Raw genomic sequence first — 14807 nt, 5'->3', positions numbered from 1 at the left:
TTATGCCAAAATCTGGCATAAATTGCTTAATAAATTCCCCCCACGTTTCCAATGGGGAAACTTTAAGGTCATGCCATGTTAACAGAGTGATTTAACCAGGACTCGTACACTATATGTCCCCATGTACTTCCAGTATAAGGGTGCGGGCAGACGAGCGCATAAACTGCGCGTTTTTGCGACCAAACGTATATACGTGACCATCTGAGGCAATGGTTTCGAATGTATTCGTTCACATGGGCGATTTTACGGCGCGTAAAAACGGCAATTCGAAAAAAAACGGAACATATGCGACCGAAATACGCGCCGACGCATATTCGATCGCCGAAAAGACTGTTTGCAAAGTAGGAACAAACGAAAATACGCTTTCTAGCTCTGGTCGTGATCGGTGAAAAACGATCGCTCGGGCGATTATACGCTGCGCTCGTGCGAACGTAAATACGCCTACGCTCGTCTGCCCGCACCCTAAAGGTGATAGATATAAATTAGATGGATCTAATCTGAGGATTAGAATAGAACTGATTAGTTAAATCTAATCGGAGTAAATGTTTATTACATGACATCTTTAGGGCACATGGATATAATATTTGCAGTCAGTGAAATTGTGTGGCCATGATAATATAACACTAGGTGGAGGTAAAGGACAGGGAACCTTCAGAAGGAGATCTTAATGCTGCCAAGCTCTATCAACAGCTGTGGTTGGAGCTGCATCTTGTCATCCTACTTTCTGCAGAGACCATCAATTATTCAATGTCACGCCAAATTACTAGGCTTTTAACATAAAGATTTATCCCACATCTCCAGATAACAACAGGTCAGAGACTGGCTGTCAAGAAAAGGGAATATAAGGCCTCCATGTCTGTTACAACTTCATGTAGTATTTATGATACTAGATACAAAGAGTCAACTCTACTTTTTGCTACTAACCGCATAAAAGATGTTGCATAAAATGGAAGTATGATGATTGTGCAAGTGCAAATAATTAGAAAGTGTACATTTAATACAAAATAACATAAGCAGTGCTGTACTAATTACACGAGACCCTTCAGTACATCCAAATTTTACTGACTTTTGCTTTGTATATAGCAGATGACAAAGATCTTCGCACCTTAGAACATTATAGCACATCACTAGAATATGCCATAATATCCTGAGCCAAGCGGGTTCGACAATGGAACCAACCCAAGAAGGAAGGGACAGAAGTCCGATCGGCAGTCCTTGTGCTCCCGGCCATCCGCTGCGCAGGGAGCTGCAACACAGCCCCATTCACGTGAATATGGCGGTGTCATCGCTGTGCAGTGCAGGAGCCACAGCACTTCACTACAGCTGCGAGAGCTTCATTCTGAGGACTGTGTCTTTGTATCCAGATCCTAGTGATATGCAATTAATTCTTATAGTGAGCATAAATAAAGTAAAGGGTGAAAAAATGGGGATCCGTCAGAGGCTTATTTCTGTTTGGAAGACCCGCTTTTTGCACTTAACATGGCAAAAACGTACTCAGGATATTCTTATGTGGCTTGGACTATTTTTAAAATTCTAAAATCACAATGAAATGTACAATATTCACTCCAGGAAATGCCAATACAACAAAAGATTTATGCTAGCGGCATTTACAATAATATATATAAATATATATATATATATTGGTATGAAGCAGGATTGGGAGCCAAGCCCGCTCCATATACGGATGTACTTCAGAATGGTACCAATAGAAATCACAGGTCATCCCAAAAAAAACGAGCCCCCAGGCTCAGCATATCAACGAAAAGGTTACAGTGGCCAGAAGCAAAGACAAAAAAAAAATTGTTATTGTCTAGAGACGAGCGAGCGTACTCGCTAAGGCAAACTACTCGAGAGAGTATTGTCTTATGCGAGTACCTGCCCGCTCGTCTCCAAAGAATCGGGGGCCGTTGGGGGTGAGCGGTAAGTTGCGGGAGTGAGCAGTGGGGAGTGGGGGAGAGAGAGAGATCTCCCCCCGCCGCTCCCTGCCGAGACGAGCGGGCAGGTACTCGCATAAGGCACTACTCGCTCGAGTGGTTTGCCTTAGCGAGTACGCTCGCTCATCTCTATTATTGTCATAAAAGTTTTCGTGTCTCTTTGCCGCAGTGTGTACTCTGTAAAAACAAGAACCCTCAAAAGATGCATTTCTTTTCTTCATTTCATTCCACATAGAAATGTAACATTTTTCAGTATATTATATGGTACACTAGCTTGTTACCCGCGACTTCGTCTGCACGGAATTAGTATTTTTTTAATCTAATCTGTATTTTGCTCTATACTAAACGTAAAAAGTTGAAATAGTGAAAGAAATGTAACTGCAATCGGCTGTCAGCATCATTCTGTACACCACGTTTTTGGTCTTGTCATCTTTTGCTAGAACTCAGCTTTCATCCTTTACACAGCTGAGGTAAAATAAAAGCTGTGCTGTGATTGGTTGCCATGGGCAACACAGATTTTCTTTAAAATCTCAATCCATGTTAATGAGTCTTTCGTTGAAGTTTTAATCCCGGACCGCCCGGTATCCCTGCTAGTTTAATAATTGCTTACGTGCATCGAAGACGTCAGCCCTCACGTTTTTTTCCCCCTTTTGTGTAGGCATAGCTTATGACGTGCACCCTCTTCCCCTCTGACGCACTGCCCTGGCGGCAGAGCGGAGGTGTGCCTGCACATCACCAAATAAATCTGTCTTGTCGCGCTCCCTAGAGACCTCTATACATTTTCAGGATAAAACATATCCTATGTTCTTCCTCAAGATGCAAGCTATCTCCGCCAAATTCCATAGAAACTGCTTCAGCGGTTTAGGCGTGAAAAGGTAACAGACAGTTAATATTGGTATGGATTAAATAGTACCACTGAAGAAAAAACATGTCCCGCAAAAAAAACCAAGCCCTCAGATAGCTACGTCGACGGGAAAATAAAAGGTAGAATTTTTTGAAAGTGCAGAAAAAAAAAAAAAGAGAAAAAAAGTGTATTGCATATGGAGAACATTTCATTCACGCTGCGTGGAATGTAGAGAAGTAGAGCATGCTGCAATCTATTTCTCATGCGTATCGACACACAGTGTCTCCACGCACATGTGCATGGATCAAGGAAGGTCCACTGACTCCATTCACCACGTATCACGCGGCTGTGCAATGGACGTGGTAAAAACACGGCCGTGGATATAAGCCCTTATAGAAAAACTGGTGACAAAATAGGAAAATAACTCATTTAAGTTGATGTTTTCTGAAATCTTCTAACACCCGGCGACAGTCTACTCTTTTGAAGATGGCGCTCGCAGGAGGGTGCTGCTTGCTTCACGCATGGACATAAATCAATGTTCTGCTGCAGCAAACAGCAGTGTTTCAGGAGGGATAAAGAAGTCTACAGTATTTGATAAAATGGGTCATCAATTTTGCAACATTATGGGAGTATACGCAGGCGTCATGTCACATGGTCATTCAGGGCAAAAATTTAGTCTCTAAACCACATACCTTATTCGCTGCTCTTCTTTCTTGTTTTGCTTTCATCTCGGCCAACAGTCCGCTCCCCATCACTTGGACACCGTATCTCCTTCCACTCTGCGGACTGCTTTTGCTGTCGCTCCGCTCAGTCTTGACAATATCATCAAGCTGCAAATTCTCCTCTAACGAGTCTGGTGTTTTAACCTCCTCTGACCGCTCGGTACTACTGCTGGGCCCACTGCTCCCGGCACTGGCACTGGAACTCACTGCTCCGTTACCGTCAGTCACTTTATCCTTCTTACTTGCGTCAGGAGCGGGACTTTTAACCGACGGCTTGGGAGATGGCGGTTCTTCAGTCACTATAACAGTCTGTGGACGTTCTGACTTGGATCTAGATTTAATCAGATTGAGAAAGACACTTTTTCTGGATTCCCGCTTCTTTTTTTCTTCACCCTCATTACTATCTTGGGATTCTCCTCCTTTCAGGAAATATTTTCTGTAAAATAAGCCAGTGAAATTAATGGTTACACATAAAAACAACAAAATAGGTCTTAAAGAAGCTGTCCAGGACTTGATAACCTGATGGCCTGATCATCAGCAGGGGTGCCAGAGTTAGAGCCAACTGGTTTGATATTGATGACCTATCCTGAGGCTAGGTCATGAATAGAAATATATCTGCTAATTCAGACTAGAGTTCTGAAAATAAAATTTAAAAAAAAAACACAAGAAGCAGCACAAGAATAGATATACACGAAAGGGTGGTTTCACATCTGTGTTGGAACCTTCGGTTGGAGGTCCAGTCGCAGATCTGTTATGAAATACTGGAAGAAAAAGTGCTGCACGCAGCGTTTTCTTCCAGCTGAAAGCTGGGTAGCTAAGCAGAAAGTAAACGGCCCCCATTATAGTCAATGATGTCTGTTCGGTTCCGTCCTAAGATAGAGTCGTTCAGAGAGGGAATTTCTCTGTCCCGCTCTCCACATGGAGCAGTAAAGGCCCATTCACACACAACGATTATTGCTCAAAATTCGTTCAAACTATGTCTTTTGAGTGATAATTGTTGCATGTAAATGCTACCATCGTTAGATTTTCGGACGAACGATGATTTTTAGTTCAGCATAAAAACCATCATTCAGCTGGCCAGCATATAGCAGGGACCACATGCTGTGATTCTCCACAGGAGAGCTGATAACATTGTTCGCAGCTTCTGTCCCGCGGGGGAACAATGGAGCTGTATGCAGATAACGGCTCAACCACTGTTATCTGCATACAGACAAGGGAGCTTCACTTAAATGCAAATGAAGCTAATAAGCTGCTAATAGGCATTAGTGCCTATTATTAGCTATGCAAAATGATTGCTGAAAAGGGTCACTCAAACTGTCTTGAGAGAATTTTGAGCGATTGTCTTTGCGTGTAAATGGGGCTTTAAGCTGAACCCCCAACATAGGTGTGAACCCACCCTAGGAGAATGGCTAATGCTCAAAAATATTTAAGCTATCATACAACTAGGAAAGTTGACTCCCAATGAACAACTTGAAAGCAAAAAAGCATGCTGAGAATACATACGCCAAGCACATTATACTACTACACCAACAGTCTGAACGCTGAAGATCAGAATAATCCCTAACAATAGAATACTACTAGAGATGAGTGAGCACCAAAATGTTCTGGTCCTCGTTATTCAAGTTGAGCTTTTCGTAAAACTCGAGAGCTCTATTCGCAACGAACCCCACTGACTTCCATAGGAGACTCGAGCATTTTTGTATGGGACCGGCCGGTTGCCGAGCTTTTTTTTTCTCGGAAGAGTACGTTCGCTCAACTCTAAATACTAAGACGATTTACAAGTAGGTTAGATGAAAACTTTCCTATAGTTTTGTGTCTATAGCTGCTATGCATCTCCATGGTAACAGACAACAAACTCTAGGTCATCTGATTCTGCAGTTATACTCCCAATCCGTCTCCAATTTCTTGCTAACATACATGAAGTTGGAGACTTCGTGGAAAGGAGTATGACTGCAAGATGTAGTCTGTTCCCATGGAAACGCACAGGACTCTATAGCAGCTGTAAACATAAAACGGTAGGAAATTTTTCATCAAGACTGCAAAGTTGCTTCATTTTTCATTTTAGATACATTGGAACAAAAAAATGTAAAGCCTTGAATATAACCTATTCAAGCAGTTTTCAGAACTATATTATGGTGGAATGGATGCGTAACAGCCTGAAAACAGGCAGCCAAATGTAAGCATTTTGAAGGCAAATATATCAAAATCCATATTTTTCTTCAAGCGAACACAATATTGACTCTCTTCCCAGTCACATTTTATGGGGAATTGTCAGAAACATATTCACCCATTTCAAAGTAAATGGACCATCTCTGTATCCCATGAAGAGACTACAAGGCTACTTAACATTTTGACACGGCTACCTAACAAGACACAAGAAATCAGCACAGCATTTTGGTGAAAAGCAAATATGCAAACAATATAAAAAAACACGTTACTGGTTAATTATAAAGCGTTTACTCCACAGTTGTTGGTTTTTTTTACCATTATTGGTATGTCACTAGGCAACAATCTGGAAAACACTTAGCATTCACCGAGAAGTGCATTTTCCATTGTATTCAATATGCACTTGCTGACTGCTCAGTGTGAAGAGAGGCATTTCAAAGGGATTTCACAGTGTGCCCTAAGCCTGTATTGAAGTATCAATTAAGTGTTTTGCCCTTTTAATTTCAGAAGCCGTCATTTTGCTTTGCTAAATTATGAATGTTTTGAAAAAAAAAGCGAGATCAGTCGTACTCTGCCCGAGCGAGAGCAACCGAACTCTGGCGCAGAAAGAAACACCACGGACATAAAAAGTCTTAAATATGATTAGCGCAAATCAGTGCTTTCATCAAAATGAAAACGTTGAGTTCACGATGGGGACGCATATTATATGGATCTGTACATCGCCTAGAAGTAATGAGTTTCTGGAGAATAGAAGTAAGGCTAAAATTTGAAATTAAATTAAAGCTCTTGGGGTATATGCATGGTCAGACCCATAATGGGATTCAAAAAACAGAAAAAACAAAGTCATTGCCATCTGCAGCCACCGGAATCTAGTTTTTCTTTTTTTTTTTTTTACTGTTTTTGAAGCTTTGAAAATATCACTCTGATCTTATGCCATTAGGAGCATTGCCACTTTTTGTTACATGTTTCACATAAAGTATTGGGACTAGAGATGAGCGAGCAAATTACTCGAGCGAGCAGTGCCTTATGCGAGTACCTGCCCACTTGTCTCAAAAGATTCGGGTGCGGCGGGGGAGAGTGGCGAGTTGCGGGAGTGAGCAGGGAGGAGCAGGGGGGAGAGACTGAGAGAGAGATCTCCCCCCGGTTCCTCCTCGCTCTCCCCCACCGCTCCCCGCCCCCCGCCGGCACCCGAATCTTTAGAGACGAGCGGGCAGGTACTCGAATAAGGCAGTACTCGCTTGAGTAGTTTGCCTTAGCGAGTATGCTCGCTCATCTCTAATTGGGACTCTTGTATCACATTTACACTGCCCAGTTCAAAAATTGAGTATACTCGAATATTGATATAGAGGGGGAATATTGAGGACATTGAACCTAAAGTGCTTTTAGACGTAATGCTTATCATTAAAAAAAATCATTGAAACGAGCAAAAGTGAATGTTAATCGGTCTAAACGTGAGCTGACGAATGAGAATACTTCGCTTTCCGTTTGTCATTCACTTTATGCAGGCATAATAATCATCGTTGGCTCGTTCGTTGATCGTTCGGTTTGAAAAGCAATCATCCATTTCCTGTATTCTTTACACAGGGACTGAACGATTCTGAACAATGAGCAAATGATGCACCTGCCTGTCTAAGTAGGCTGCACGAACGGGTTAGCGGTGACGTCACTCGCTTGTTCAAACGAGAATCGGCTCATCTACAAGGACCATTAGAAACCATATGTTAATGAGACAAACCACTTTTCTGGGAAAGCTTCCCACTACATTTTGGAAGAGAAGTATTTTTATCTTCGTCTGCCCACATAAAACCTAAGGTAATATTTTACTTATATTTCCTCAATATTATTAGAGATATTTTGGGGAAAAAAATGTAGTGCCTATCCAACGGTTTGTTTTACTTGTTTTGGCACGGTTCATCCTGACCCAATGGTGGAGGTGACAGCTTACGTGAGGTCCCATTTGGTGTGACGTTTGGTGGCTATATAGAGGCCCTATTGATAAAAGGGTTATCTCAAGGCTTCCTTGGAGTTAAGTGTGGCACCATGTGGGTGAATTTTATCTATACTTCTTGTAGGGCTACCTGGGTTCCTTGGCATATTCTCATACCGTAACTAGCATTCTAATTAATCCGAAAGGTACAAGATAGGCCAAGTTCAGGTCTCTCTCCACATCAATCAAATTTTTCCATCCTAAATTGGTAAAACATTTCTTTTATTTTGTAATGTGAACCTGTCACATTGAACATGATCTTAGATCTGCAGGCATCATATTATAGAACAGGAGGAGCTGAGCAGTTTGATATGTAGTTCAACAGCATAAACACGTCATTTCTTCATTTATAGCTCTGCTCATTCTGGGCTTAAGAGTCCAGTGGGCGGTCCTACCAATGACTGACAGCTTTCTTAATATGTATGCTTGTACATGAAAAGCTATCAACCATTACGTAAGGCCGCTTACTGGAATCCTAAGCATAAAAAGAGCAGGGATTTAAATTAATATAATACAAGTTGTAATAAATATCTTCCCACAAAACTATATATTAACCCCTTAGTGACGGAGCTTTTTCGCTTTTTTCAATTTTTGTTTTTTCCTACTCCCTTTTAAAAAATCGTAGCTCCTTTATTTATCCATCGACGTGGCTGTATGAGGGCTTGTTTTTTGCGGGACGAGTTGTATTTTTCAATGGCACTATTTATTGTACCATATAATTTACTGAAAAACTTTTTAAAAATTCTAAGCGGAGAGAAATGGAAAAAAAACGACATTCCACCATCTTTCGGTGCGTCCTGTTTCTACGGCACACAAACTGCAACAAAAACAACCTGATATTTTTATTCTATGGGTCAGTACGATTACTACGATACCAAACTTATATAGTATTGTTTTTGCTGTAGTACTTGTATTTTTTTTTTTAAGATATTTAATTTTTTTCAATTATTTTCTGCGGTCATTTTGTGCGCGCGATAACTTTTTTATTTTTCCGTCGATATAGTTGAGCAAGGGCTCATTGTTTGCGGGATGTCCTGTAGTTTCCGATAATATCAATTTGGAATACATACGACTATTTGATCGCTTTTTATTGCGTTTTTTCTGGGAGACAGGGTAACTAAAAAAGTGTATTTCTGGCGTTCTTTATTTTTTTTCCGGACGACGTTCACCGTGCAGAAAAAATAATGCACGACTTTGATAGATCGGACTTTTACGGACACGGTGATATCAAATACATATTTTTATTTTATGATTTAGATTTTTTAATTATAGATATGGAAAAAGGGGGGTGATTTAAACTTTTATAACTTTTTTTTTTTTAACAATTTAAAAAACTTCATTGATTTTTTTTTAACTTTACTTGAAGTCCCCCTGGGGGACTTTAACATGTGATGCTTTGATCGCTCCTCCAGTATGACTTAATGCTATAGCATTACGTCATACTGCTTTTTGACAGGCAGTCTATCAAGCCACCCTGTGTGGATGGCTTGATAGGCAGTCTGTTAAGGCAGCCCTGGGGCCATTCATTAGGCCCCTGGCTGCCATGACACCTGCACGGCTCCCCCGATCTCACCGCGCGGGGGACCGTACGGGACCCCCGAACAGTGTTTGGGGGATTTAAATGCCGCTGTCAGAATTGACAGCGGCATTTAAAGGGTTAATAGCCGCGATCGGCCGAAGGGCCAAGCGCGGCTATTGCCCGCGGGTGTCAGCTGTAATAAACAGCTGACGCCCACGCTGTATGGAGGGAGATAGCGGCGCTACCTCCCTCCATACACGTCCTGCAACAGCAGGACGTAGTTTTACGATAGCGCCGTCACTAAAGGGTTAATTTTCTCAGCTTCTCTTGTCATACAAAGCCATGTAGAAATATATTCATAGGGCGAATTCCCATCTGGCTGATATACTGTAGGAGTTTCTACGATTGAAAAATCAACCCCATTCATGTGAATGGGGTTATTTTGGCAGCACATGCTCAGATTTCTGCAAACCCTATTCAGGTGAACAGGACAGCTGCAGACACCTCCACAACAAATATGCCGCATGTGATTTTATTTCATCAAAAAACATCTTTTGGTAATGGTAGTGGTTAGTGGAATGCTTGTTCTATTGTAGGGTCATCTATATAGCAATTCTATATAGTACTATATAGTAATCATAAGATCTTATAGGGAACCTGTTACCTGTAAACTAAATTATGATGCTCATACGGCAGGCTCCGAGGAGTCCGGGGCAGTATTTCTTATACTTACCCAACTCCCCGATCCAGCGCCGTCACCTCCTTAAGTCAGAGTGGACTGTGCAGCTGGAACGTTGGCTTCATGCTGTGCATGTGTACTCTCTTCACAATCAATGGGAGTGCACATGCACAGCATGCAGTCAATGGTCCGTGCTGACTTTTGGGGTAGACGGCGTCAAATCCAGGAGCTAAGTAAGTATAAGAAATACCTCCCCAGACTCCAGGGAACCTGCCGTATGAGCACCAGAACTTAGTTTATGGTACTTCCATGCACGGTAGCCTCCTGTCAGACACTATCTGGATGGTGATACATTTTTTACTTTTCCTTTCAATCAATTCCATGATGCCTTAGACCAGTGGTGGCGAACCTATGGCACGCGTGCCAGAGGCGGCACGCAGAGCCCTCCCTGCTGGCACGCGCCGCTATCGGCCGCTCACCACCTTAGTGAATGCCTGCAGGGGCCGCGGCTCCCCTGCTGATATTCACTCAGCGCTGCTATCTGTGCTGATCCCGGCGCACACTGTGAGTCAGTGTGCAGCTAGGATCCTTCTCCCCCCTCTTCCGACGTCTCCTACTTTGGTTCCGCAAGAGCAGGGGGAGAAGGCATCCAACAGCAGCACACTGCCTTCAGTATGCACCTGGGATCAGGCAGGAGAGGAGCGGCGCTCCCGCGAGGAGGAGGGGTAAGTATGTGGGGCAGGGGGCGGGCATTCTGAGAGCTGGGAGAATCGCTGGGGGGGGGAGGGGGGGCATTCTGACTGCTGGGAAAATCGCTGGGGGGGGAGGGGGGGCATTCTGACTGCTGGGAAAATCGCCGGGGGGGGGGGGGGCATTCTGACTGCTGGGAAAATCGCTGGGGGGAGGGGGGGCATTCTGACTGCTGGGAAAATCGCTGGGGGGGGCATTCTGACTGCTGGGAAAATCGCTGGGGGGGGAGGGGGGGCATTCTGACTGCTGGGGAAATCGCTGGTGGGGGCATTCTGACTGCTGGGAAAATCGCTGGGGGGGGCATTCTGACTGCTGGGAAAATCGCTGGGGGGGAGGCATTAGGACTGCTGGGAGAATCGCTAGCGGGGGAGGGGAGGCATTAGGACTGCTGGGAGAATCGCTGGGGGGGAGGGGAGGCATTAGGACTGCTGGGAGAATCGCTGGGGGGGGGGGAGGCATTAGGACTGCTGGGGGAACCGCTGGGGGGGAGGCATTAGGACTGCTGGGGGAACCGCTGGGGGGGAGGCATTAGGACTGCTGGGGGAACTGCTGCGGGGGGAAGGCATTATGACTGCTGGGGGACCGCTGGGGGGGGGGGGGGCAATATGACTGCTGGGGGACCGCTGGGGGGGGGGAGAGGCATTATGACTGCTGGGGGGGGCATTATGACTGCTGAGGGGACCGCTGGGGGGGGCGCATTATGATTGCTGGGGGAACCGCCTAAGGGGAGGGGGGCATTATTGCTGGCAGACAGCTGGGGGTGGCCTGGTGACTGCTGGTGGACCACTGGTGGGGGTAATATGACTGCTGTGGGAACCGCTGGGGGGGAAGCAGGCATTATTACTGCTGGGGGACCGCTGGGGTATGTCACTATTACCACTGGGGGGGTCACTATTATCGCTAGGAGGGCCACTATTACCACTGGGGTATGTTTACATGCGGCAGAAACTGGCAGGGCTGTTTCAAAATAGATAGGGTGCAGATTTTGACAACTTTTTGGATGCGGAAATGCTGCAGAATTTTCCACATCCAAAAAGCAGTCAGAATCTGCACGCTGTCTATTTTGAAGCAGCCCTGTCCTTTTTAGAACGACGGGGGTAAAATCATGTCGTGATAAGCCCCGCCCCCTGACGTGTTGGCACTTTGCGATACATAAGTTGGTTTTAGGTTGCAGTTTGGGCACTCGGTCTCTAAAAGGTTCGCCATCACTGCCTTAGACCAACATTAGTTAAGGCTATACAATTTTTGTCTGCAGAGCGGACAGTTTATTAATCATTAACTTTTATATTCGCTTAAATTCGGTATAGACCATAATTATGCAAGTCAGGTGGATGAGCTGTGATCTCCTCTATTATAATAATGTGACAGTAGCCGTGTAATCATCATCATCAGTAACAGCAATGGGAATACCTGTCTGCCAGTCAACATAACTGCTGTGGTAGTTCCATGTAACAGCATCAGGGCTTTGTCACACTGGCGTGTCGGCGCCCATGTTACTGCAGGGAGAGAGCAGCCGCACTTCAGGACGGACGTCTCTCTGCAGCGCCGGGAGAAAGAACATGTGACCGGCCTCATTGCCAGACATATGTTGTTTCTTCAGCGCTGCGGGGAGTCGTCTGTCTTGAAGTACGGCCGTCTTCTTCCTGCAGTGAGGGCTCAGTTACACGGGCGCATCGGCGCCCGTGTGACTTAGCCCTCATACAAACTGAGAAATTGACTAAAAAATTAATCTATAACCGTAGATCTGAGCTAGTCAGAATTGAGATCACATGACCATCTGAGGAGAAGAAGGCCATGAGTTTCAGATAGAAATGAATAACTGATCAAGTAACACTAGCTTACTTATGTATACTGGGGGGGGGGGGGGGCTAGCTGAATAATGAATGAACAAAATAAATCACCGGAATGACCATTTAATCATTTGCTTCCAAGTTGCCCCACAAATTACAGCTCGAGATCTCAATAGCCGGATACTCAGCTGAATGTCAGATAAGCCTTCTAACAAAAATAGAGGACAAAAAGTGGAGAACCGCTTTAACTTACTTTGATTCAAGTCTTGTCACCTTCTTGCTAAAAAACTCATCTACACCTTCATCTACTCTGGGTATCAGTCCATTCTGATCTCCGTCAGTAGCGGCTTCAGCTCCAAGTTGCTGTTACATTAAACAGGAAGAGGTTACATTTACAGAACATCCATACGAACATACCATACCCAGGATGCAACAGACAAAAGACTATTTATTCAGTAGCAGGAAAGCGTAATACATTATGCAGTATGTAAACATAACGTGTATATGAACAGCGAGTGCAAAAACAGCCATCTAATGCATGTCTAATGCCCATGGAAAGCATACAAACCATAAGTAAATATTTATGGAGAACATATGAAACAGACATTTTCCTTGTTAAAGGGATGTTTGCACTTTCCTTTCATAGTTGCCAAGTACAGAATCGCAGCTCTGCTTACATCAGCATGTGTAGGTGAGTATCAAGCACTTATGTGTGCAGCTTATATAAGCTCTACTAAGAACAGTGGGGCAGATTTACTAATGCTAATAGTAAGGCGCAATGTCGATGGGCAAATTTGAATTTTAGAATCCGCGCGGATGACCTGCAATTCAGGCCACCCGTAGCGAAACATGGGCCGCCGCAGCTTGCTATAGCATGCGGATTTGTTTTGGGACCTTCTGGTCCAGAAAACAAATTGCAGCATGCTCCATTTTGCTGCCGTTCCTGCACGGACGGCTTCCATTGAACTCAATGGAAACCGTCCGATCCGCAGACCGTGGGAAAGCAGGAGATTAAAAAGAAAATCTCTACTGCTCTGACCAGCGCTTCCGCACTCATCCGCAGTGAAGACCTGGACAGGTAAGCACTATCCTCAGCCGTGGGCAGGGTCGGATTCCGCTGTGGCCTCCTGCATGCCGAATTCAACCCGCCCATAGACATGAGGCCTTAGACTGTTCCAACTTAAGTCTTAAAATGTACCAGATGTATTACAACGACTGTGCTGGATGAGAAATCTGGCATGTCTTTGGACTGCCTAGTCTAATTTTATACCACCCATTAACTGGCTTAGTCAACACCTAAAATTGTGCCGCAATTTTTGTAGAACAATGTCATATTTAGGCTATGCCCCTTTTCCCCAAAGGAAGAAGTCTACTGATTAAGTGGAGACTTCAAGAACTACAATTATGAGAAAGATGCAGAAAAGTATACAAATACACATTAGTGGACATAAACCCTTAAAGGAAATCTGTCACTAGGTTCAATTACCCCATGTACGTGTCATTCCGAAACCCTTCAGCTTTTAGAAAAACATATACTTTACTTAGGAACAGCGCTCCGAGTCATGGAGGTGGGCCGCACCACTCTCTCCACCCCCGGAGCTACGGGTAGGGTGAAGCCGATGTGGCCTGCCTGTAACGCAAAGGCAAACCTGCCCCAAGTTTATGCTGCCAGTGGTTCGGGCAGCATGAACCTCATGAAAGAATCCCTTTAAGCAGTTCTATATTTACTAAAATCAAATCCTCTACTAACATTGGATTTGCTGGGTTGCTGTTTCTTCATTCTCTTTGGTCGTAATTTAGTAAAGTGCTCAAGCTTTTTCCCTTCTTCTGATGGTAATTCTGCTATGACACTGGATGAACGCTTATCTTGCTTGTAGGAGGGATAGGGAGGGTCTTCTATGTGGATTGGGACGTCTTCAAGAGCCTTGTCCAAGTCAAACTCCATTTCTTGCAAAGCAGAAGTTAAAGAAATTAACTTTAAATTAATTGTGAAAACATCATAAAGTCGTTATGTGCCGGGCATTTTTTATACTCTCTGTAATCAGTTATTCAAGTACTTCCAAAAACCAAGTCAACACTATTCATTCTACTCACCGAAGGCTCTGGACACGGGGCGCAGCATTCGGCTGTGAATACTCTTTCTCTTGGACTTGGGAGTCATCTGCAATAATCACATCAATAGGTCATTGCCAATGCAGGCAGGGTGCTTGTGTGTAAAATATAGATTTCTAGCAAGAAACAACATCAAAGCATAAAATAAAAGCAAAACGGATGAATGGTTTACTAAGGCTTAATGCTGCCGTGCAATGAGACTGTATGCAGTAAATATTCTTCTGTAGTACAAAAACACAGTAACGACGAGCCCATTTCTATCTAGCAGAGAAAGGCAGATGACTGCAGAAGGGTCAGCATGCTG

General features: G+C 44.1%; 1 protein-coding gene across 3 annotated transcripts in view; it reads right to left on the bottom strand.

The window, feature by feature from the left end:
• Positions 1-14807, bottom strand: part of CARMIL1 (capping protein regulator and myosin 1 linker 1) — a 267172-nt gene that overhangs the window by 19322 nt on the left and 233043 nt on the right. For all 3 annotated transcript variants that reach the window (XM_066579442.1, XM_066579441.1, XM_066579443.1), the window contains 4 exons: positions 14486-14552; positions 14142-14338; positions 12645-12754; positions 3471-3936 (listed from right to left, as the gene is read on the bottom strand). In XM_066579442.1, the coding sequence (XP_066435539.1) occupies positions 3471-3936; positions 12645-12754; positions 14142-14338; positions 14486-14552 (840 nt within the window). The remainder of the gene's footprint in view (positions 1-3470; positions 3937-12644; positions 12755-14141; positions 14339-14485; positions 14553-14807) is intronic.

This window comes from Eleutherodactylus coqui, chromosome 9, assembly GCF_035609145.1.
Source record: "Eleutherodactylus coqui strain aEleCoq1 chromosome 9, aEleCoq1.hap1, whole genome shotgun sequence".
Classification (NCBI taxonomy): Eukaryota; Metazoa; Chordata; class Amphibia; order Anura; family Eleutherodactylidae; genus Eleutherodactylus; species Eleutherodactylus coqui.
The sequence above is the reverse complement of the archived record's forward strand: the minus strand, read 5'-3'. Positions and strand labels throughout refer to the sequence as shown.